At 50.3% G+C, this 22,604-nt stretch overlaps 2 protein-coding genes across 2 annotated transcripts in view; both read left to right on the forward strand.

The window, feature by feature from the left end:
* LOC125441169 (gastrula zinc finger protein XlCGF57.1-like) overlaps positions 1-22,604 on the forward strand; it is a 264,358-nt gene that overhangs the window by 153,488 nt on the left and 88,266 nt on the right. The window lies entirely within an intron of this gene.
* Positions 1-22,604, forward strand: part of KRBA1 (KRAB-A domain containing 1) — a 52,772-nt gene that overhangs the window by 2,230 nt on the left and 27,938 nt on the right. The window contains exons 2-5 of the mRNA XM_048511532.1: positions 13,035-13,203; positions 16,181-16,282; positions 17,303-17,413; positions 20,202-20,360. Of these exons, the coding sequence (XP_048367489.1) occupies positions 13,035-13,203; positions 16,181-16,282; positions 17,303-17,413; positions 20,202-20,360 (541 nt within the window). The remainder of the gene's footprint in view (positions 1-13,034; positions 13,204-16,180; positions 16,283-17,302; positions 17,414-20,201; positions 20,361-22,604) is intronic.

The following is a 22,604-nucleotide window of genomic DNA, read 5'->3' on the forward strand; positions in this document are numbered from 1 at the left end:
GTTTCCAGTGGTGGCGAACCTTTGGCACACCAGATGTTATGGACTACAATTCCCATCAGCCCCTGCCAGCATGGCCAATTGGCTGGAAGGGGCTGATGGGAATTGTAGTCCATAACATCTGGAGTGCCAAAGGTTCGCCACCACGGGCTAGCTCCTAGGATGTCCCAATGCCGTCGGGTCTCTCTTGCGCAACAGCAGAGGCCAACCGCTGGCTATCCCCACCCCTCTCCATGATGCATGCTGGCCTCCACTAGGCCAGGGCTTTACTGGCCCTGGGCCTCCCTGCCTGGTGGAATGCTCTCCCTCCAGCTGAAACCAGAAAGTTCTCAAGCGGGACCTCAACGAGTTCCGCAGGGCCTGCAAGACTGAGCTATTCCGCCGGGCCTTTGGGGAGGCCGCTGCTGATATACATGCCCGTTAACAACTCAGGCCCGCTGTTCCCCTCCTAGAGGAGTTTAGTAGCCAGACACCATCTGTATTTTAAAATGGTTATGATAATTTGAGCGCTGTATTTTAACCTGAGGACCAGTACTTAGTACGGTATTTTATCCATCCACTTGTGTTGTCATTGTTGTGAACTGCCCTGAGCCCTCCGGGGGAGGGCGGTGTATGAGTGGAACAATAAATCAAAATAAATAAATAAATAAATAAATCTCTGCACGGGGTCCCTGCAGGACGTGGTGCGGTCTCTAGGCTAAGCAGAATCCTGGGGTCTCCCATCATGTCAGAGTCTGCCATGCTTCTGTGGTGGGTGATCATTGAAATATCCTCCCAGGACCCCGAGGGGTGTCCAAGGTTCTAGGTCTGTTTCCTTCCCTAACCCCCGATTTCCCCCACCCCAACCTGGACCTTTCCAGTTGTTCCAGCTCCGCCTGGCCTAGAACCCAGGGTAAAACTCTCCCCTCCCCTCCCCATCTGTTTGTGCTGCTGTCCAAATTAATTAAGAAATCGCTCCATTGTCTTTTATTCAGCCAGCATAACGCCTCCCATTTCAGGGCTCTTGCAAGAAGTCGAAAGGACTTCCTCCATCCTGCTTTCTCTCTCTTCCCCAGTTGTTATTTTGCTTGATATCCAGCCTGGCGGGTTCGAAAGTCTACAGACTATTTGGGGACAGTTTTGCTGGGCTGCTTCACAAGGAAATGGAGCTGCTGCTATGTTGGCATTTCCCCCCTAAGAGGCTGAGCACAGCTGCCAGTCATGTCTGCATGCATGGTGTAGTGGTTCAGAGCCGGTGGATTCTAATCTGGAGAACCAGGTTTGATTCCCCACTCCTCCACCTGAGTGGCGGAGGCTTATCCGGTAAACTGGATTTGTTTCCGCACTCCTACATTCCTGCTGGGTGACCTTGGGCTAGTCACAGTTCTTTTAGAACTCTCTCAGCCCCACCTGCCTCACAAGGTGTCTGTTTTGGGGAGAGGAAGGGAAAGGCGCTTGTAAGCCCCCTTGAGTCTCCTTACCAGAGAGAAAGGTGGGACATAAATCCAAAATCATCATCATCATCATCATCATCATCATCATCATCATCATCATCATCATCATCATCATCTTCTCCTTCTTCTTCTTCTTCTTCTCCTTCTTCTTCTTCTTCTTCTTCTTCTTCTTCTTCTTCTTCTTCTTCTTCTTCTTCTTCTTCTTCTTCTTCTTCTTCTTCTTCTTCTTCTTCTTCTTCTTCTTCTTCTTCTTCTTCTGTGGACAGGGGATGACAGGGCCCTAGAAGGAAGATGACCATCTCCCCCCACCATGAGGTTGGGGCTTTGCTCAGGGTGGGGGGGGGGACATGTTTTCCATTCGTTAGATCGCCCCTTCCAGTCTGTCTGCTCTTGGCACGTTGCCTAAAATCAATCTCCACTTTGAACTAAGAGAAGGATCACTCAGGCTCATTCCGCACATGCAGAATAATGCACTTTCAAACTGCTTTCAGTGCTCTTTGAAGCTGTGCGGAATGGCAAAATCCACTTGCAAACAGTTGTGAAAGTGGTTTGAAAACGCATTATTTTGCGTGTGCGGAAGGGGCCTCAGTTTGGTTTTCCTTCCTCCTCCTCTGCCTGACAAGGGTGATCTGGCTGGGACTGAAGATGGGCCCAGCGGCTACAGCTGGTGTTTGCCTCCAGAGCCTTTGGCTGCAGCCGAGATCCCCTGGCCCCCTCGCTTCCCTCAGCTCAGTGGGACTGGGGTTGTTTCTGTCTTCAGACGCTGACAAAATGCCGACGGGAACTCTGCCAGTGTGCTCAGAACACTTCTCTCCCTTTCTTGGTTGCATCACACCCAGCTGAAGAAGAGCTCTGTGAACTCTGTGCACTCGAAATCTTGCCTATATTTGTTTGATCCTAAAGGAAGGTATTACTCTGGGGTTTCTTTTTTGGTGTCTGGATTTCTGTTGATTGCTGCAACTCTGCTTCTTGTAACCGTGACGTATTCTGCGCCATCTGTGACAATTGAAGTGTTTTGCATCTTCGCTGTTTGACTTAATTTGATTCTGTCACGTCAGCCGTATTGCAGTTTATTTCCAGGCTTAGCTACATGTGAGTGTTCATTTGCAACAACCCCCCACCCCCACACACACTTTTGTAAATGCTGCCCCCGGGGTTGTTTTGTGAAGGAGGAGAACAGCCTGTGGAGGGAGGGGATTTTACCCTTCTGCTATTTTCCTCACTGGAAATACCTCCCCCCCCCCCCCCTGCCCAGTGGTGGGATCCAAAAATTTTAGTAACAGATTCCCATGGTGGTGGGATTCAAACTGTGGCGTAGCGCCAATGGGGCTGGGCGGGGGTGTGGCCTGGCATTCTGGGGGCGGGGCATTCTTGGGCGGGGCTGTGGCAAGAAGAAGAGTAGAAGAGTTTGGATTTATATCCCCCCTTTCTCTCCTGCAGGAGACTCAAAGGGGCTTACAATCTCCTTGCCCTTCCCCCTCACAACAAACACTGTGTGAGGTAGGTGGGGCTGAGAGAGCTCCGAGAAGCTGTGACTCGCCCAAGGTCACCCAGCTGGCATGTGTGGGAGTGCCCAGGCTAATCTGAATTCCCCAGAGAAGCCTCCACAGCTCAGGCGGCAGAGCTGGGAATCAAAACCTCGTTCCTCCAGATTAGATACATGAGCTCTTAACCTCTCTACGCCACTGTAAGGATGCAGTTGCCATGCCTGTCCTTAAGGGAAACGAATGCACGCAGGCGCAGGCTGCCACGCACGCCGGTGCACCTCCTGCTAGACTGCTTCAAGTTCTGCGCGCTACTGCTGAGAGGAGGGGCGTAACTAAGGCCAAAATCACGTGGCAAAATCACCCATTAGTAACCCCCTCTCGGCACACACAAATAATTAGCAACCTACTCTCGGGAACCTGTGAGAACCTGCTTGATCCCACCTCTGCCCCCGCCCCATTTTCCCAGCTAGGGGCACCTGCTGTACATTTTCCCCACTGGCCACGTGGCTGGAGGAAAATAGAATAAGGCAAGAGAGGAAGGAGTTATCACCCTGGCCACGCTTGATAAAGCAACTTTAGAGGCTGCCCTGGACCCTCCTTTCCCCTCATCTGCTGCCCTCCCTCCCTCCCTTCCGTTTTCTCTTGCACCCCAGCAGGGCAGGACCTTGAGCAACAGCCCCCAGGAGCAGCCAGGGCCTCCCCTCTCCTACCAGATCTGCCCTAGTGAGGACGATAGCAGGGCCAGTCCTGTGCCCACGCTCTCCCTGGGTGCGGCATTGTGATGAGGGTGCCAGTGCAGTGCAGGGGTGGTGACGTCATTGGCACCGTGGGGACCTGGCATTGGCTTCTGGGCTGGCACTGCCTCTGGCTTGGCTCCTGGGAGGTTGGCATAGGACCAGGGCTGGTGGGTGTATGAGAGCATCCAAAGAGCCCTGCTGGATCAGACCCATGGCCCACCTACTCCAGCATCCTGTCTCACATGGTGGCTTACCAGCGGCCCCTTGGAAGCCCCCAAGCAGGAAGGCTGCGTCTTCTCCCTCCGCCTGTGCTCTCCAAGGCTGAATGGCAGAAGCCTCCTGCTGCTGCTGCCTCTGGTGCTGGGGGTGGGGTGGGGGGTGGATCTCCATCACGGCGAGCGGCCACTGCCGCATCCTCTGGCAGCCTGTCCAGCTATTTGACTCTGTGCTGTGTGAAGAAGCACTTTGTGTCTATCCCGAGTCTCCCACTAGTCAGCTTCGGTACACCGGTTCCTCAAAGCATCCCTGAGCACAGGTGAGTTCTCTGAAGGGCGGCTTTAGAGAGGAGCCTCTACGAGAGAGCGCTGCTCAAGGCTCGCTCCATGAGGAAAGGAAAACAGTGAGGATTTGTGAATGGAAACTGGTTGTAGGTTTTGGAAGGCCTGGAATGTTCTTCCTCTTGAGTGGGGTCTGCGCTTGCTTTTCCTGGCTCTTAAGAACAGTTCTGACTGACCCTTTGCTGAGGCTGAAGTCTTCGTGTGGGGGTGGTAGAAAGTGCCATTAAGTCACAGCCAAGTTGTGGCAACCCCACAGGGTTTTCAAGGCGAAAGTCCCTAAGAGGTGGCTCACCGCTGCCGGCCTCTGCGTAGCAGCCATGTTGGTCTAAAGCAGTGGTGGCGAACCTTTGGCACTCCAGATGTTATGGACTACAATTCCCATCAGCCCCTGCCAGCATGGCCAATTGGCCATGCTGGCAGGGGCTGGATGGGAATTGTGCTCAGTCCACTAAACTTTATCTGAGTGCCAGTCAGGTTCACAATTACTGCAATCCAAAGCACAGGTGTCAAACTCACGGCCCTCCAGATGTTATGGACTACAGTTCCCATCATCCCATGCCAGCATCATGTTGGCAGGGGATGATGGGAACTGTAGTCCATAACATCTGGAGGGCCACGAGTTTGACACCTATGGTCTAAAGTCTAAAGACTAACCAGGCTGACCCTGTTTAGCTTCCAAGACTGACAAGATCAGGCTTATGTCGATTATTATTTGTACTGTGTCTTGTCGAAGGCTTTCATGGCTGGAATCACTGGGGTGTCGTGGGTTTTCCGGGCTGTCTGGCCGTGTTCCAGTAGCATTTTCTCCTGACGTTTCGCCTGCATCTGCGGCTGGCATAAGCAAAATCACCCCCCCCAAACGGTCTATATAACGCCCTGCCCCCTTTATAGTTGGCCTGGGCAGAACCCACCAGTGTTCTGCCAAGGAGGGAGGGGCCGAGGAAGTAAAGCAACAGAAAGGAATTCCCCCCTCAAGGACAGCTGGAAGCCTCTCCTCTGCACCATCTGATGGCTGGCAAAGATGGCGTTTTCCACCCACTTGTCTGCGCTCAGTGTAAAGATGGTGACCTGCGTGTGATGAAAATCAAGGTCTGCTAAGTAGGTGTTTGTGGAAGGATGTGAGGTGACCCTCCGGCAGTGTTCTTGGCTGTCCTGTCCTTTTACCACATCCCTACCTTGAGAGCTTCTTTGGGTGGATTCCAGCCCCCCCCCTCCTCCTCCTCCTCCTCCTCCTCCTCCTCTTCTTCTTCTTCTTCTTCTTCTTCTTCTTCTTCTTCCTCTTCCTCTTCTTCCTCTTCCTCTTCCTCTTCCTCCTTTTCTTCCTCTTCTTTTTCCTCTTCCTCTTCCTCTTCTTCCTCTTCTTCTTCTTCCTCTTCTTCCTCCTCCTCCTCCTCCTCCTCCTCCTCCTCCTCCTCTTCTTCTTCTTCTTCTTCTTCTTCTTCTTCTTCTTCTTCTTCTTCTTCTTCTTCTTCTTCTTCTCTTCCTCTTTCCTCTTTCCTCCTTTCTTCCCTCTTTTCCCTCTCTCCTCTTCCCTCTCTTCCTCTTCTTTCTTTCTTCTTTTCCTCCTCCTCCTCCTCCTCCTCCTCTTCTTCTTCTTCTTCTTCTTCTTCTTCTTCTTCTTCTTCTTCTTCTTCTCCTTCTCCTTCTCCTTCTTCTTCTTCTTCTTTTTGGATTCCATTTTTGGTTCTGAAACTGTGCAGGTAAAAGAGCAGGGCATCCTCCTACGCTTGCTTGCTGTCAAAACACAGATTTCCGTGGCTGATTGATACAACCCTTAAACAGAGGGGATGCAAAAGGACCTGAAATGATTCCCACACATCTCTCAGGAAGCTGAACCAGAGAGCAGTTGGAATGGAAGGCTTCTGCTGGAAATGCCGGCGTGTCAGACTTCATTAGGTATAATGGCCTGTGGGCCATCTCCAGAGAAACATCAAGCGTACCCTGGAAGGTGCCATGAAGCATCCTGGGTGGGAGGGGGAGAACCAAGGCATCCGGATTTGTTGTGTGCCCCCACAAACACACAAAGACCAACAGGGTTGTGTGGAGGGGACCTTAAGATACATGAGTCATTCGTTATGGCAGCTGCCAGGGAAAGAAAAATGTATTAATCACCAACACACTTGTTAGTTAGGGGGATGTTTACTTGAGCCAGAAAGGCTAACCACTTTGTTTTGTGTATGAAGAAGTTATCTCATTGGGTTGGTTTTTGTACTATGAGTACAGATAGAGAAAAGAGAAATTATTATTATTTTTTGGTTTCATTGGGGGTGATGTGAATGATGACCATACTGTGCCCAAAGGAAAACTAGATCCCAAGAAAAGAATAAAAGATTTGGTCCGATAGGATGTGACTCACTCTTAGGGAGCTGGGTGTGTTTAGTCTGAAGAAGAGAAGGTGAAGAGGTGACATGATAGCCATGTTTAGATATTTGAAGGGATGTCACGCTGGTGAGGGAGCAAGCTTGTTTTCTGCTGCTCCAGAGACCAGGACCAGGACTGATGGGTTCAAGGTGCAGGAAAAGAGATTCCACCCAAAACATTTGGAAGAACTTCCTGACACTCAGGGCTGTTCAACAGTGGGATCCGCTACCTCGGAGTGTGGTGGAGCCTCCTTCTCTGGAGGTTTTTTAGAAGGGGCTGGATGGCCGTCTGTCAGGAGTGCTTTGGTTGTGTCTTCCTGCATGGTAGGGGCCTGGACTTGATGGCCCTGGAGGATCTCCTCCAACTCTATGATTCAGTGATTCTATTCTGTGCAGGTCAGTTTTGTCTATCCCAGACTGGCAGCAGCTTTCCATGGTCTCAGGCAGAAAAGGGTCTTTCACCTTTGCCTTTTTTAACTGGAGATGCTAAGGATTGAACCTGTGGTCTCCTGCATGCCAGCTAGTCAGCCACACACACACACACACAGACAGCAGAAGACATGGAGGTGTGAAGCCGCCTTCTGTTGCATCAGTCCGGGGGTCCTTTGAAATCATCACTGTCTACCGGGGGTCTGCAACCTTCGGCTCTCCAGATGTTCATGGACTACAAATCCCAATTGGCCATGCTGGCAGGGGCTGATGGGATTTGTAGTCCATGAACATCTGGAGAGCCGCAGGTTGCTATCCAGGCTGGCAGCTGTTCTCCAGGTTTTCAGGATGAGACCCTTCACATCATCTGCTGCCTGGCCATTTAAATGGGAGATGATACAGACTGACCCTCAGGCCTTCTACCACGAAGGCACGGCCTCTCCACAAAACTGGGAAAGCAAAATCAATTTGATTTTGAGCAGCAGTGGCGTAGGAGGTTAAGAGCACGTGTGTCTAATCTGGAGGAACCGGGTTTGATTCCCAGCTCTGCCGCCTGAGCTGTGGAGGCTTGTCTGGGGAATTCAGATTAGCCTGGGCACTCCCACACACGCCAGCTGGGTGACCTTGGGCTAGTCACAGCTTCTCGGAGCTCTCTCAGCCCCACCTACTTCACAGGGTGTTTGTTGTGAGGGGGAAAGGGCAAGGAGATTGTCAGCCCCTTTGAGTCTCCTACAGGAGAGAAAGGAGGGGATATAAATCCAAACTCTTCTTAGGCTCATTCCGCACATGCAGAATAATGCACTTTCAAACTGCTTTCAGTGCTCTTTGAAGCTGTGCGGAATAGCAAAATACACTTGCAAACAGTTGTGAAAGTGGTTTGAAAACACATTTTGCATGTGCGGAGGGGCCATAGTCTTATGTATTCTATTAGTGTTGTATTGTTGTAATGTATTTGTTTATTATGTTGTTAGCCGCCCTGAGGCCTTCGGGGATAGGGCGGGGTATAAATATAAATTGAAATGAAAAATGAAATGAAATATGTGGTTGCTTAGAAAGCGGCCACTTTTACCATGAGCAATCTGCTCCCAGTTCCTGTTGAGCCCAATTTGGGCACTTAACAAATTGGAATTTGTTTCTGGTCGGTGAACCAAGATTAAGCTGGGGTTTAAGATAACAGGTTGTGGGCAAGAGACAACACCCCCATCTTGTGGAAGCCCCCACATTTGGGGCTTAAGAGCAAACTGTGATTAGATCGAAGACTTCTGTGAGCGTGAGCAAGAGAAGAGCGTGTGGACCACTTAATCCGCCATCTAGCATTGCCTACTTTGAGTTGGGAAATTCCTGGAGTTTGGGATGGAGTCAGGGGAGAAAAGAGTTTGGGGAAATGGAGGACCTCAATGAGGTACAATTCGACAGGGTACATTCTCCGTGAAGCCGCCATTTTCTTCAGGGCAACTAATCCCCGAAGTCTGGAGATGAGTTGTAATTCCACGAGATCTCCATTTGTTCAGGGGAACTGAATACTTTTTGTTCTGCTCGACAGACACTAAAAATGTTCTTTTCTGTGTTAAGAACTCATCTTTATTAATACAAGTTTCCAGCTTCCCAGTTTTCCATTTTATAATTCAACCAGGGGAACTATAGAAACGCCCCCTCACAAAAAAACACATTTTAAAACCAGTGTTGCAATAAACAATTTGTCAGATTCATTTCTATTCTCAAAATTGCTTCCCCCCCCCCCCCACACCCCCGGCCTGTCCATATAACCATCACTTTTCACAGCTAGTATGTATGTATGTAAGTATGTATGTATGTATGTTTGGTTTGTTGGTTTGTTGGTTTGTTTGTATTATTATCATTATCATTATTTATTGTATTTATAGGCCGCCTCACCCCCGAAGGGCTTGAGGCGGTTCACAGGTACGGCAATATCCAATACCGCAGCATAGAAAACATAGATTAGCCCCATTAAACAAACAATAATACAGCAGCAAATACTTTAAAATTGAATAAAACAGAAATAAGAACATAAGAACGGCGCCCGATCTAAAAGGCCGGGAGGGGAAAGGCAGGACCTAAACAGAACCACGGGCCTGCCAGAATGGAAAACGGCAGCCTCATTGGGGGTATCTTGAATATTTAAATTTCTCTTAGGAGCCTTCAGCTCCTCACAGCTCCTTGCTTGAGATGCACGTAAATCTTGTTCACTCGGCAGATGGACGTGGCTGTTGGCAGCTGTCAGGAGGGATCTGTGGCTGTCACCGTCAGGTGGGCTGTAGCCCCCTCCAGCACGTTCACCCCTTCCCTGGTGCCTTAGGGGCTAGGGCTGGTTCAAAGTATTTCGTCACTCCAAGCAAGGTTTCCCCTCCATCTCCCAGCCTGGGGCTGCCAGGTGGGGGCTGGAGATCTCTAGCTATTATTGTTGATCTCCAGATGTCAGGATCCGTTCCCCTGGAGCAAATGGCTGCTTTGGGGGGAGGCTCCAGCAGGGCTTTATATTCCACGGAGGTCCCTCCCCAGGCACCAGTGTCCAAATCTTCAGGAATCTCCCCATCCACAGCTGGCAATTCTCATTTGGCCCCACACTGCTGACTTTTGACCCCACGCTCTCCCCCGTGGTGATGCCTTGGTTGGGAAAGGGCCAGATGCAAATCTAATAAAAAGTTTGGACACGGTCCCTGGCAGCCGTCAGCCCAGGAGGGGACGTCAGTCCCTGGACACGCTGCTGGACCCCGACTCAGCCCCTGTGGGGTGATCAGCGCCTTCCCTATAGTACTGTTGCCAAGAACCATCCTTGCTCCGTAGCTGCTGTTCTTCCGGAAGCTGGAGGATACTGCAAAAGGTGGCGTGAAAGGCTAGACCAGTGGGGGCGAACCTATGGCACGGGTGCCAGAGGTGGCACTCAGAGCCCTCTCTGTGGGCACACGCAAACAGAGTCGCCCCCACCCCCCACACATCTAGGCTGGCCTTGGCCGCTGGGCTCGATTATTAGTATTAAACCTAAGCCCTTCCACACATGCAAAATAATGCGTTTTCAAACCACTTTCACAACTGTTTGCAAGTGTATTTTGCTATTCCGCACAGCATCAAAGAGCACTGAAAGCAGTTTGAAAGTGCATTATTCTGCATGTGCGGAATGAGCCCTAGTTTTGGGGAAGCAGTGTAGGTAACCCTGTTAAGCGCTGTTAAACCCCACTGATTTTCATGTGAAGAACTAAAGTGCAATCCTTTACCTGGGAGTAAGCTCGGTTGCTGGCACTGGGGCTTGCTTCTGAGTAAACCCTCCTAGGCTTGTGATTCACCCGTTTGAAGAGTTGCACGGTTGCTTCAAAGCAAAGCCACCAACTACCACCAAGCTTACTCCTGAGTAACACATGCCTTGGAGCCAACCTTTTTTTTCTAAACTAAAACCTCAGTATTCAGGTTAAATTGCCGTGTTGGCACTTTGCGATAAATAAGTGGGTTTTGGGTTGCAGTTTGGGCACTCGATCTCGAAAAGGTTCACCATCACTGGGCTAGACTGAGGTGCCAGCAGCACCCTAAAGGCCCACAAGATCTCCAGGGCATGGGGCTTGTCAGCGTCATTTCATTTTGCCAGATGCCAAGTGAAAGGCTGTCATTGTGAATGACCTGACATAAGTGGCACCGTTTGTCTTGAGGGTGCCTGTCTGGGTGCTGCAGAGACACCAGTGTGTGTGTCTGAGGAGACACCCGCCAAGTGGCTGACGTACAGGGACATCTAAGCTCCCCCGTCCCTCGGTAAGGTTCCTGCCATGAATTCTAGACACCCCCCTTTCCAGGGGTGGACGTTCTTTAACTTGCAGTACGCAGTGGCATCTCCAAGTGCCCTGTTTTCTCCCTCCTGCCTTTATAGAATGGACTGTGGCAGGCAGGTATTCCCGGGGGGCGGGGGGGCACAGCTTGTCCTTTGCGAGCCCAGAGGCTGCCCTGAGATGCAAGACCCCTGGCGGAGCCAGAATCGGTTCTCTGACGGAGCCCCACTGAAACATTCGCTGCTGGCAAACTCTAACTCTGAGCTCCATTTTCTTGGCATGGACATGGTCATGGAATGATGCTATCGCTAGAGCAAAAGGAAGTCACACATGACTGTGAAAAGCATCTTTGCCTTTTGATTTCCTGGAGGACTCTGCAAAGGTGCTAGGATGCAACTTCAAAGGCCTAAGTTACCTTGTGGCTGGAACAGAGTTTTCCTGAGAGGGGGAAAACAAAGGATTTCAGATTCCATCTTGAGACGTGGTCAGAGAAGCATCTCTCGGCCATGGGTTCCCAGAATGGGGACAGGAGAACCAAAAGGAATGTATTCAGCTGAGCAATCTCTTAACTGCATTTATGTTTTATTTCTTTGTTTTGAACTTTTACAATAAATTACCCTGTGTTGCGCCGCCTCCATTGGTTGCTGGTTGAATTCCGAATCATCTTCAAGGTGTGGGTGTTGACCTTCAAGGCCTTACGCAGCCTGGGGCCCTCGAACCTTCGGGACCCCATTACCCCATATGTCTCTGGTCGACCTCTGCATTCAGCAGAGGCCAATTTACTGGAGATACCTGGCCCCTCAATGATGCGGCTGGCCTCCACTTGGGCCAGGGTCTTTACGGCTCTGGCCCCTGCCTGGTGGAACACTCTACAACCCGCTGTCCGGGCCCTGCAGGACCTTGGAGAGTTCCGCAGGGCCTGCAAGACTGAGTTGTTCCGCCGGGCCTTTGGAGAGACCAACCGCTGAGGGTGCCCTGCCCTCCCCCCCCCCCCGCTATTATATAGGGTCCCTAACATCATCGGGACCCATTATTCTTTTCTGGGAGGGTTGCATATGGGTTTCGTGGGATATTGTTTTGGAATGTAATTGTTTTAACTTATATATATGTTTTTATATATGATATTATATTGTTCACCGCCCTGAGCCCTTTGGGGATAGGGCGGTATATTAAATCAAATAATAAATAAATAAAATAAAATAAATAAATCCTTGAGACCTCAGCTGGTTGAAGTTATTGGAGAAAAGGACCCAGATTTTTACTGAAACAAGCGTGGCTCTCCCAGGCTTGGTTTCCTGATAGGCATATTCTCTACAGATGAAAAACTCAAAGATGGCGATGAAGATGCAGGACCAGGGATTTGTGGATCGAGGGAAAACGGCTGGCTGCTTCAGAGCAGAGAGGGAGAGGGAGAGTCATGGGATTGAGAGACCTACTCAGATCCCCCGGGGCAGTGATGGCAAACCTTTTCGAGACCGAGTGCCCAAACTGCAACCCAAAACCCACTTATTTATTGCAAAGTGCCAACACAGCAATTTAATCTGAATACTGAGGTTTTAATTTAGAAAAAAACGGTTGGCTCCAAGGCGTGCGTTACTCAGGAGTAAGCTTGGTGGTAGTTGGTGGCTTTGCTTTGAAGCAACCGTGCAACACTTCGAAGGGGTGAATCACAACCCTAGGAGGGTTTACTCAGAAGCAAGCCCCTGTGCCAGCAACTGAGCTTACTCCCAGGTAAAGGATTGCGCTTTAGTTCTTCACATGAAAATCAGTGGGGTTTAACCATGCTTAACAGGGTTACCTACACTGTTTCCCCAAAACTAGGGCTCATTCCGCACATGCAGAATAATGCACTTTCAAACTGCTTTCAGTGCTCTTTAAAGCTGTGCGGAATAGCAGAAACAGTTGTGAAAGTGGTTTGAAAACGCATTATTTTGCGTGTCTGGAAGGGGCCTTTGTCTTAGGTTTAATGCTAATGATCGAGTCCAGCAGCCGAGGCCAGCCTAGATGTGTGGGGGGTGGGGGCAACTCTGTTTGCATGTGCCCACAGAGAGGGCTCTGAGTGCCACCTCTGGCACCTGTGCCATAGGTTCACCACCACTGCCCCAGGGGAATCTTGCTGTTCTTTAAACAGCAGAGCCCTGTGTCCAGTCATTACTGGAGAGATATGGGAGCCGCTAGGCTAGATGTGTATGGCTTTGAAGTCATCTTATGACCTTTCAAGGTATTTGGGCAAACAAATAAATATGTGCCTCTGTTCTCAGGAGCAGGTCCAGACGTGGGGATCTACCCCAGCTGACGTACAGGGACAGGTGACCTTTGAGGATGTTGCTGTCTGCTTCTCCCCCGAAGAGTGGTCCATGCTGGAAGGATGGCAAAAGGAGCTGCACCAGGAAGTGATGCAAGACAACTGTGCTTTGCTTCTCTCGCTGGGTAAGGCCTCGCACAGCGCCATTTTGTTGTGGGAAGCAGCCTCCCACTCCCTCATGCTTGCAGTAGTCTGGGACCCATAGGGTGTAAACTTGAGGCAGACTGTCTCAGGTGCTCAACTGGGATACCATGAAGGGTGGCTTATTGGGGTGTGGGAGCCTGGAAGACACGAGCCACGAGAAAGTTGCTCTGCTTGTGCTCTGCAGACATGAATGGGAGCCATGGCGGAAGGGACTTTGCGCAGAAGAATCTACTGCTGCTGCTTGGCAGAGTCCCAAGTTGAGGAGCGTCTATGGCAGGGGTCTGCAACCTGCGGCTCTCCAGATGTTCGTGGACTACAAATCCCATCAGCCCCTGCCAGTATGGCCATGCAGGTTGCAGACCCCTGGTCTATGGGAATGAGGTCATAGCTGGAGGCCTATAGGAGCCACTAGGTCAGATGTGTATGGTTTTGAAATAGTCTCTTGACCCTTTAGGACAAAAAAATAAATCTGTGCCAATATGGGTTGGCCGTCCTGGAATGCAGCATAGAGAGTTTCCTTAGTTTGAAAAGTTAGCTAGCTTGAACTGAACTGGCCAGTTTAATGTCCGCTGCTCGATCCCGCTCCACTGAAGTGGACCAGACAGTTTAACAGAATTGTTCCCTGGTTGATCCTTATCATTTGGCTGAGCCTTTGAGATGGAAGTGATGGTATAAAAAATATGTGAGACAATAGTCCAGTATGTTAACAACAGCCTTGCTGGCTCTTTGAACCCTGTCTCCATTCTGATAGAAATTCAAGGTATTTCATTTTAATCATACCATTTATAGTCCTCCTTTCTGCCTGCGTATTCATATGAATCCATATAATCAACAAGATTGAATGTTCAATAAATAATGAAATAGGATTTGGGTTGTAGAAATCTGGAACCAACCAGAAATCTAAAAAAGCTCAAGTGATAACATGAAACATTAAGTCGGGGTATTGAACTCGCTTGTTACAAGGGGAGGATGCGACATAAATCTCTCTTGGTTGGTCTGGGGGCAGGGGGTGGCTGTCTCAGCTGGTCCCAGAACGGTACTGGGGAGTGCCTGGACAAATGACCCCACAACATAAGAACATGCAAGAAGCGAAAGCTCATGCTGGATCAGACCAAAGAGTCCACATCTCCAGTCCAGCACTTCTGCTACTCGCGAGTATTTGGCCCAACACCAGGTGCCTTTTGGGAGCTTCACATGCAGGATAAAAAAGCAATGGCCTTAAGAACATAAGAACGAGCCTGCTGGATCAGACCAGAGTCCATCTAGTCCAGCACTCTGCTACTCGCAGTGGCCCACCAGGTGCTGTTGGGAGCTCACGTGCAGGATGTAAAAGCAAGGGCCTTCTGCTGCTGCTGCTCCCGAGCACCTGGACTGTTAAGGCATTTGCAATCTCAGATCAAGGAGGATCAAGACAACACACAGATATGGAGTGTGACACCCCTGCACTGAGTGATACAAAATTACATAGCAGACTCCTACTAACAGCAAGCTATACACAGCAGTATAGATAGCAGTTTCTAACCATATTTCCAAGTTTGAACCAGTTTGTACAGTACGACTCTATTGCCTGTGTAGAGAGGTTTCCTTGAATAATTCAGTTTTGCATAGTTTGTGGAAAAGTTTGAGAGCAGGAACCTTCCTGACCTATTCTATCAGGCCATTCATTAAGGCAGGAACCATATTTAGTACATTTGGAATTAATGAAGCGTTATTTTTAAAAAATCTGTACATTAAGTTTGCACAGGAAATATTCATGAAGAGGAAATGCACGTATTTGTGTAAGTTCCTTAGAAACCTGTGCTTTTTCCTTCTGTTAAACATTAAGAACATAAGAACAAGCCAGCTGGAGCAGACCAGAGTCCATCTAGTCCAGCTCTCTGCTGCCAATACTGCAGAGTGGCTCCAACCAGGGTGCCTCTTTGAGAGCTCTCACATGCAGGAGGTGAAAGCAAGGGCCTTCTGCGGCTGTTGCTCCCGAGCACCTGGACTGTTAAGGCATTTGCAATCTCAGACCAAGGAGGATCAAGATTGGTAGCCATGAATCGACTTCTCCTCCATAAATCTATCCAAGCCCCTTTTAAAGCTATCCAGGTTAGTGGCCATCACCACCTCCTGTGGCAGCATATTCCAAACACCAATCACAGGTTGCGTGAAGAAGTGTTTCCTTTTATTAGTCCTAATTCTTCCCCGCAGCATTTTCAATGGATGCCCCCTGGTACTAGTATTGTAAGAAAGAGAGAAAAAATTTCTCTCTGTCAACATTTTCTACCCCATGCATAATTTTATAGACTTCAATCATATAATTGTTTATGTTGACGGAGATATCTGAGTGTGTCCAACAGTTTTTTTGACTGACCACAGCTATGGAGCTCTGTTTCTCTCTAAAGAATGCTGAGTATATTTTTTATTTGAGCTGGATCAAACCCATGTGTAGATGAGATCTGGACAAAGCATGCTGATCTCCTCAGCTGATTTTAATTGGCCATGCTCCGGAGAAAACCAGTTGTGCTTTAGGCCCATTGAAATCAGCAGAGGTCCGGGGTTACTTGGTTTCAGTAGCATTCAGCAAAACTTCCTTTCTCTGCATGAGAGATTCTTTTGCAGAAAGCTCAATCGCTTTCTATGCTGATGACATTCTCATAAAACATAAGAACAAGCCAGTTGGATCAGACCAGAGTCCATCTAGTCCAGCTCTCTGCTACTCGCAGTGGCCCACCAGGTGCCTTTGGGAGCTCACGTGCAGGATGGGAAAGCAATGGCCTTCCGCTGCTGCTGCGGCTGCTCCTGAGCACCTGGTCTGCTAAGGCCTTTGCAATCTCAAATCAAAGAGGATCAAGATTGATTCTCAATCTTCAGACTTTGTTTGTTGTCTTACTTTGGAACCTGTAGGTTAAGTCTGTGCTCTCAGTTGCAAAAAAACCCTCAAACACAGATTCTGCCTTTGCCCTTCCTGTGCAGGTCACTCCATTCCCTCGGGAGCATTTTCATCCTTAATCCACCAGCAGGGAGTAGCTGTGGAGGGTCACAATCTTAGCAAAATTCCTTCTGATGGTGAAGACGGTAAGTAGTCTAAACCGTTGGTTTCTGTAGTAAAACAATTAAGACTACAAACAGGAAGCTGTCATGATCATTGTGACGGGTGGGTTTGAAGCTGCTGTTGAGTGCTCTGAATTATATGGCTCTTGAAGCCCAAGGTCGCCCAACCTGCAGGTTTGTCATGGGTTGCCCATGGGGCATTGTTGGAGAACAGTTTTGGTGCATTGGCCTTTGGGCATAGGAATTGGTGGCCCCGAGAGATACTGGACAGTCACTTCAAATGCTGGAGTCTCTGGCTTACTTGCAGACTGAACTGCTCATGCGAGTGATCTACTTACAGAGGCCACACAACCTGGGCAGACTGGTATGTTCAAATGACCCAGGAGCAAGCTGAGCTGAGCAGACTGAACCGTTGCCAGCGGTTCTGCCAGCTGGGTCTGAATTAAGCAATCCCACCGCACTACTGGTGCCACTGGAACCCACTGAGACTTGCTCCTGGCCCTCCAGTGATTCTGTGACCCACCTAGAATTATCCCCGTAAGTTAAAGGATCAATGTACTCTTGAATATAACAATCACGAGAAGGTATTTGGGGAATAGCAGAACAGCAAAGACTGTTCCTGCAAAGAGTGAACATCTGGATCACGGCCCTTAAGGTCTCTTGTTTGTTTGTTATATTTCTGTCCCTCTCTTCCTGACCAAGCGTTGTGTGGGCAGAAACAATGACCGTCTGAGGGGTGATCTGCAAAGGGTTGATTGGCTGGGAGGGATTTGAGAGCTTTGCTTAACCCAAAGACAGCTGGGAAGGGGTGGAAGGAGAGGATGAGACCACAGGGGTGCGGAGAGGGGTGTGTCTCCTTTGGCCATCTTGGAGTCCAGCAGAATTGGGGGTTTTGTGGTGTGGGGGAGGGGAAGGCCATCAGCCCCCTTGGTGCCCTGCGTCCCTGCCATCTCCAGTTGGCGCCTGTGGGGAGAATTTGAATAGAAGCGAAGCGTCCGGGAGCCGCAAACACCTCAGCGGAATATCTTGTGCCTTTCGTTTTAGACGAAAAGCTCCCATTTCCAGAAGATCCAGCGGAGGTGGGAGGGCCCTGGGACATCAAAGACATGAAAGAGAAGGACGTGGGCCTCCTCTCCCCATCTAGCAATCAAGAAGGTGGGTCCAAACCTTGACTCGCTCCCTCAAAGGATTGCATCATTTTCGCATTTGTTGGCATTCTGTTGGCCCTTTTATTGAGATGCTGGTGCACACAGAAACCCTTTGCTATTGCCTCTGAGCTACAAGACTTGTGCATGAATTCCTGGGGGTCTTGGATTGATGGCCTGAATCCTAAAAGGCAGGGTAGGGTGAGGCTTGTCCGTGGGATAGCCATTCCACACTAGTGGGCACAACTGAACTAGGTGCAGATCCAGCTTCTACTGCTGCTGTCTGCCTTTGGTTTCCATCACAGCTGGAGATCTGTTTTCTCGGCTGATGCAGAACAAGGCAGCGAGCGAGTCTCGATATCAAGCCTGGGGATTTGGGACCAAGAAGGTGTTAAAATGCCTTTCTTGAGATTGCCCAGGGCATGCAAGGAAGATCTCGGCTCATGGGTTCCATATTATGGGAAAAGGCGATTCTCCAAGCACTTTGTCCTAAGCCATAGTGTCAAACTCGCGGCCCTCCAGATGTTATGGACTACAGTTCCCATCATCCCCTGCCAGCGTCATGCTGGCAGGGGATGGTGGGAACTGTAGTCCATAACATCTGGAGGGCCGCGAGTTTGACACCTGTGTCCTAAGCCATTCAGACCTTTAGCGGCAATAAAGCCCATGCATAAATTTATGGTGCGGCCATGTTTGGAATACTGTGTGTTGTTGTGGTCACTGTATCTCGAAAAGGACGTTGCAGAGCTAGAAAAAGCACAGGAGTGGCCAACAAGATGACCAGGGAATTGGAGCCCCTTCCCAGGTGAGAAAAGGCTGGAGACTTTTCAGTGGAGTCTGCATCAGGGCCCTTCTGATGCAGCTATCAGGCTGAGGCCGCAGCCTGTACGTCTCGCTGTGTGAATGAGCGGGACCGATTCCTTCTTTTTTGCTGGTCCCTGATACCCGCTGTAGAGGAAGAGTTATCTGCTCTCCTTAAACGTGGGTCAGGATTTTGAACGCACACACGACTCAGAGAAAAAAAGTTGTTTTTTAAAACATATTTCTGAAGTTTATTGAACTCAGTGTCATTCAACAAACGACAGTCAGCCGGCACACTATGCATACAATCAATTGGATAAGAGCAAACAGAGACAAAACTATTGAACCAACTAAAATTTAATATATAAAACTTATCCATGATTGCTTAGTAGTCATAACAAAAAGCAAGCAGGTCTTATAGTCCAAAAGACAGACTCTAGCCAGCATGAGGTAGCATTGTATAGTGCAGTGGTGGCTAACCTTTCTACCTTAGATAAAGAGGATTATGGACTCACAAGTACTTCCAGCATGGCCAATTGGCCATGCTGGAAGGGGCTGATGGGAATTGTAGTCCATAACATCTGGAGTGCCAAAGGTTAGCCACCAAGGGTATAGTATCAGTAGTTACAGGCGGGAAGAAGCAAGAAAAAAGGGTACCTCTATTACAATATTGAAAAGCAAATATAGAGAAATTACATATCAGGTGATCTCAGCGAACCAATCACAAAATGATGCCAATTAATTAAGGCAGTCGGTATGAGTCCTCGTTCTTATCAGGTGTTGTGGCTGAAGGTTTATTGAAGTTCCAACCGTTAGCAAAACTTTATGCAGCTGGGCCAAGACCTTCAATTAACTGCTACTCGGTACCAGGATGGGAGAGCTGGTGGGAAGCCAAAGATAGGCAATTATTTTCAAGAACTCTTTCATGGAAAACTTACAACAGAAGGGCTGTGGCTGTGATTCAGCTGTTACAAAGTTCACAACAAAATGGCTGCGGTGAAGCTAATACAAAATGGCTGCGGTGAAGCTAATACAGATACTTTCCAGTGAGAAAAGGCTGGAGACTTTTCAGTGGAGTCTGCATCAGGGCCCTTCTGATGCAGTTATCAGGCTGAGGCCTCAGCCTGTACGTCTCGCTGTGTGAATGAGCAGGACCGATTCCTTATTTCTTGCTGGTCCCCGATACCCACCTGTGTCTGTGTTCCTGTTTCTTTTGAGGCACCCGGCTGCCGTGTCCCTGACCTCACCTCAGACTGCAGCAGTGGCGTAGGAGGTTAAGAGCTCATGTATCTAATCTGGAGGAACCGGGTTTGATTCCCAGCTCTGCTGCCTGAGCTGTGGAGGCTTATCTGGGGAATTCAGATTAGCCTGTGCACTCCCACCCACGCCAGCTGGGTGACCTTGGAGCTCTCACAGCCCCACCCACCTCACAGGGTGTTTGTTGTGAGGGGGGGAAGGGCAAGGAGATTGTCAGCCCCTTTGAGTCTCCTGCAGGAGAGAAAGGGGGGATATAACCCAGCTCTGCCGCCTGAGCTGTGGAGGCTTATCTGGGGAATTCAGATTAGCCTGTGCACTCCCACACGCCAGCTGGGTGACCTTGGGCTGGTCACCGCTTCTGAGCCTCTCAGCCCCACCCACCAGGGCTATGGGTGCTTCTATGAGGGGAAAGGAGATTGTCAGCCCCTTTGAGTCTCCTGCAGGAGAGAAAGGGGGGATATAAATCCAAACTCTTCTTCTTCTTCTTCTCTGCCGCCTGAGCTGTGGAGGCTTCTCTGGGGAATTCAGATTAGCTTGTGCACTCCCACACACGCCAGCTGGGTGACCTTGGGCTAGTCACAGCTTCTCGGGTGTTTGTTGTGAGGGGGGAAGGGCAAGGAGATTGTAAGCCCCTTGAGTCTCCTGCAGGAGAGAAAGGGGGGATATAAATCCAAACTCCTCCTCCTCCTCCTCCTCCTCCTCTTCTTCTTCTCCTCCTCCTCCTCCTCTGCTCCAAACAGGTGAACCCCAGAGCAGCCTTCACCTCTGTGCCCTCATGAAGCTCGTGAAGGAGATTCCTGAGTTTCTGTATGGACCCGCAGGAGCCACCGCGGACCCAGCCACCCCTGCAGGCAGCAGCAGCAAAGCGGAGGGAGAGGATGAGCGGCCGGGGACTGAGAGTGAGTGGGCCGAAGCTTCTGGCGGGATGAGTGGGTCTGGAGCCATGCGCTTGGCAGAGGAAAGCCCCACAGATGGCTGCAGAGAGCCTCCTCGTTCAGAAGCAGTGTACCAGTGAGAAGGCAGCAAGGCTCTTTGGCCTCTGTGCCCCCCCCCCCCCGTGCCCCCCCCAAATGAGTCTTCTGGAGGCATCTGTTCAGAGTTGCTGGGCTAGATGGACCCGTCCAGCCCCGATCCAGCAGGGCTCTTCTGATCTTCTGAAATGTCCCTCATCAAGCTCCCGAGCTGTTATCTGAGGGAACATCTCTCTTCCAGCTGCTCTTGTCAGCTGTACAATTCTTGACAAGTTTCTCTCCCCCACAACCTCCTCTGCAGCTTCTTCGCTGAACAGCCATGAAACGCTTGACAGCTGCGGGACTGCAGGACTGAAGCCAGAGGAGTGCAGGGTCTCTGGAGTAGGGAGCAGAGGCGGCTTCCCTTTCTTGGCTTAATGGGGCCGATCTGAGCTGAGCTCACTCCCTTCTAAGCCCCTTGACTTTAGTGGAGGCAGAAAGTTGTCCCTGTGCTTAGGGTGGCTCGGTCTGTTTCTTAGCAACCCACAGAAGAAACATGGCTGGCTGGAGCTGAAGCCGGCCTCTCGGCTTGTCAGGGATAAGAACATAAGAACAAGCCAGCTGGATCAGACCAGAGTCCATCTAGTCCAGCTCTCTGCTACTCGCAGTGGCCCACCAGGTGCCTTTGGGAGCTCACCTGCAGGAGGTGAAAGCAATGGCCTTCTGCTGCTGCTGCTGCTCCTGAGCACCTGGTCTGCTAAGGCATTTGCAATCTGAGATCAAGGAGGATCAAGATTCGTAGCCATAGTCAAGATTGGTAGCCATAGGGCAGTGATGGCGAACCTTTTTGAGACCGAGTGCCCAAATTGCAACCCAAAACCCACTTATTTATCGCAAAGTGCCAACACGGCAATTTAACCTGAATGCTGAGGTTTTGAAAAAACTGGTTGGCTCCCTCTTCCCCCGCCCCACCCGCTTGAGCAGGGGCCAGCCTGCTCTAGCCTCCAGCAAGGCCCATGGGCACTGCTCTGTGCCTCTCTAGCATCTCTGCCTCCTCTGCACCCTCCCCCCTCGGGCAGCAGCCACCCAGAGCACAGGCACCAGGCCCGCCAGCTGAGTCCTCCCTGCTCACTGCAGTGCATGCATGTCGTGCTCAGTGGCCCAGGCCAGCCTAGATGTGTGTGTGGGGGGGGGTGGTGTTTGATTTTCCGCCCCCCCACGACAAACTCTGTGTGCGCGTGCCCACAGAGAGGGCTCCGAGTGCCACCTCTGGCACCCGTGCCATAGGGTCACCTTTGCTGGGCAGAAGGCAAACTAAGTCCAGAAGTGGGCGGCTTCTTGGCTTCATACCTTGACTGGCCCTTCTTTCTTCCTAATGGCCACCCCAGTGATGAGGCAGAAGCAGCTGCCCCTAAGACTGAGTGCCTCAGGTGAGAGATTCTGGGTGCTGTGAAGGACAGCAGGTAGCAAACAGGTGATCTCTGACCCTGTGGGGCTGGTCAGGCTTGTGTAGGATAACGTTGGTTGGGTTCTGGGGATCCATTCCACTAATGGTGGTGCTTTCCTTCCACATAAGGAAGGATCCTTTGACTCATTATCCTGAGTGGATCCTCAGGATCCATGCCTTTATCTGCTACTTCTGGTTCTGGTTTAGGGGAAAAGCAGAGCAGCAGCTGTTCAAATTAAATTAAATCCCAGTGCTACCTGCCCCCCCCCCCCCCCCCCCCCCCCCCCAGCCTCCCCTGGCAATGTAATCAAGCTGTGCCTTCCCAGTGCCCTCCTCCGGCCTACTCCGGCATGACCACAATGTATTCGGGGGGTGGGGGGGCTTTTAGGGGAGAGTTCCCAGGGACCCCAGAAATACTGAGAGATGTTGTTGAATGGTGTATTTTGCAGTGGGATAGTAATACCACCACCTGCAAAGATAGTAATACCACCCCCAAATGACAAGGCAACATTTATGTTGTTTTATTTTTATCCCCCCGCTTTCCTGATGAATCAAAATGAGGATGGCTAATATCTAGAGGTTACAGTGCTCCATGTTATGGGACTTATGGATCATTAGTTCAAGTCGCCATCCCCTGCCAGCATGATGCTGGCAGGGGATGATGGGAGACTGTAGTCCATAACATCTGGAGGGCCGCAAGGAGTTTGACACCTCAGTGATCTAGACCAGTGATGTACATCCTGTAA

This window comes from Sphaerodactylus townsendi, linkage group LG11, assembly GCF_021028975.2.
Source record: "Sphaerodactylus townsendi isolate TG3544 linkage group LG11, MPM_Stown_v2.3, whole genome shotgun sequence".
Classification (NCBI taxonomy): Eukaryota; Metazoa; Chordata; class Lepidosauria; order Squamata; family Sphaerodactylidae; genus Sphaerodactylus; species Sphaerodactylus townsendi.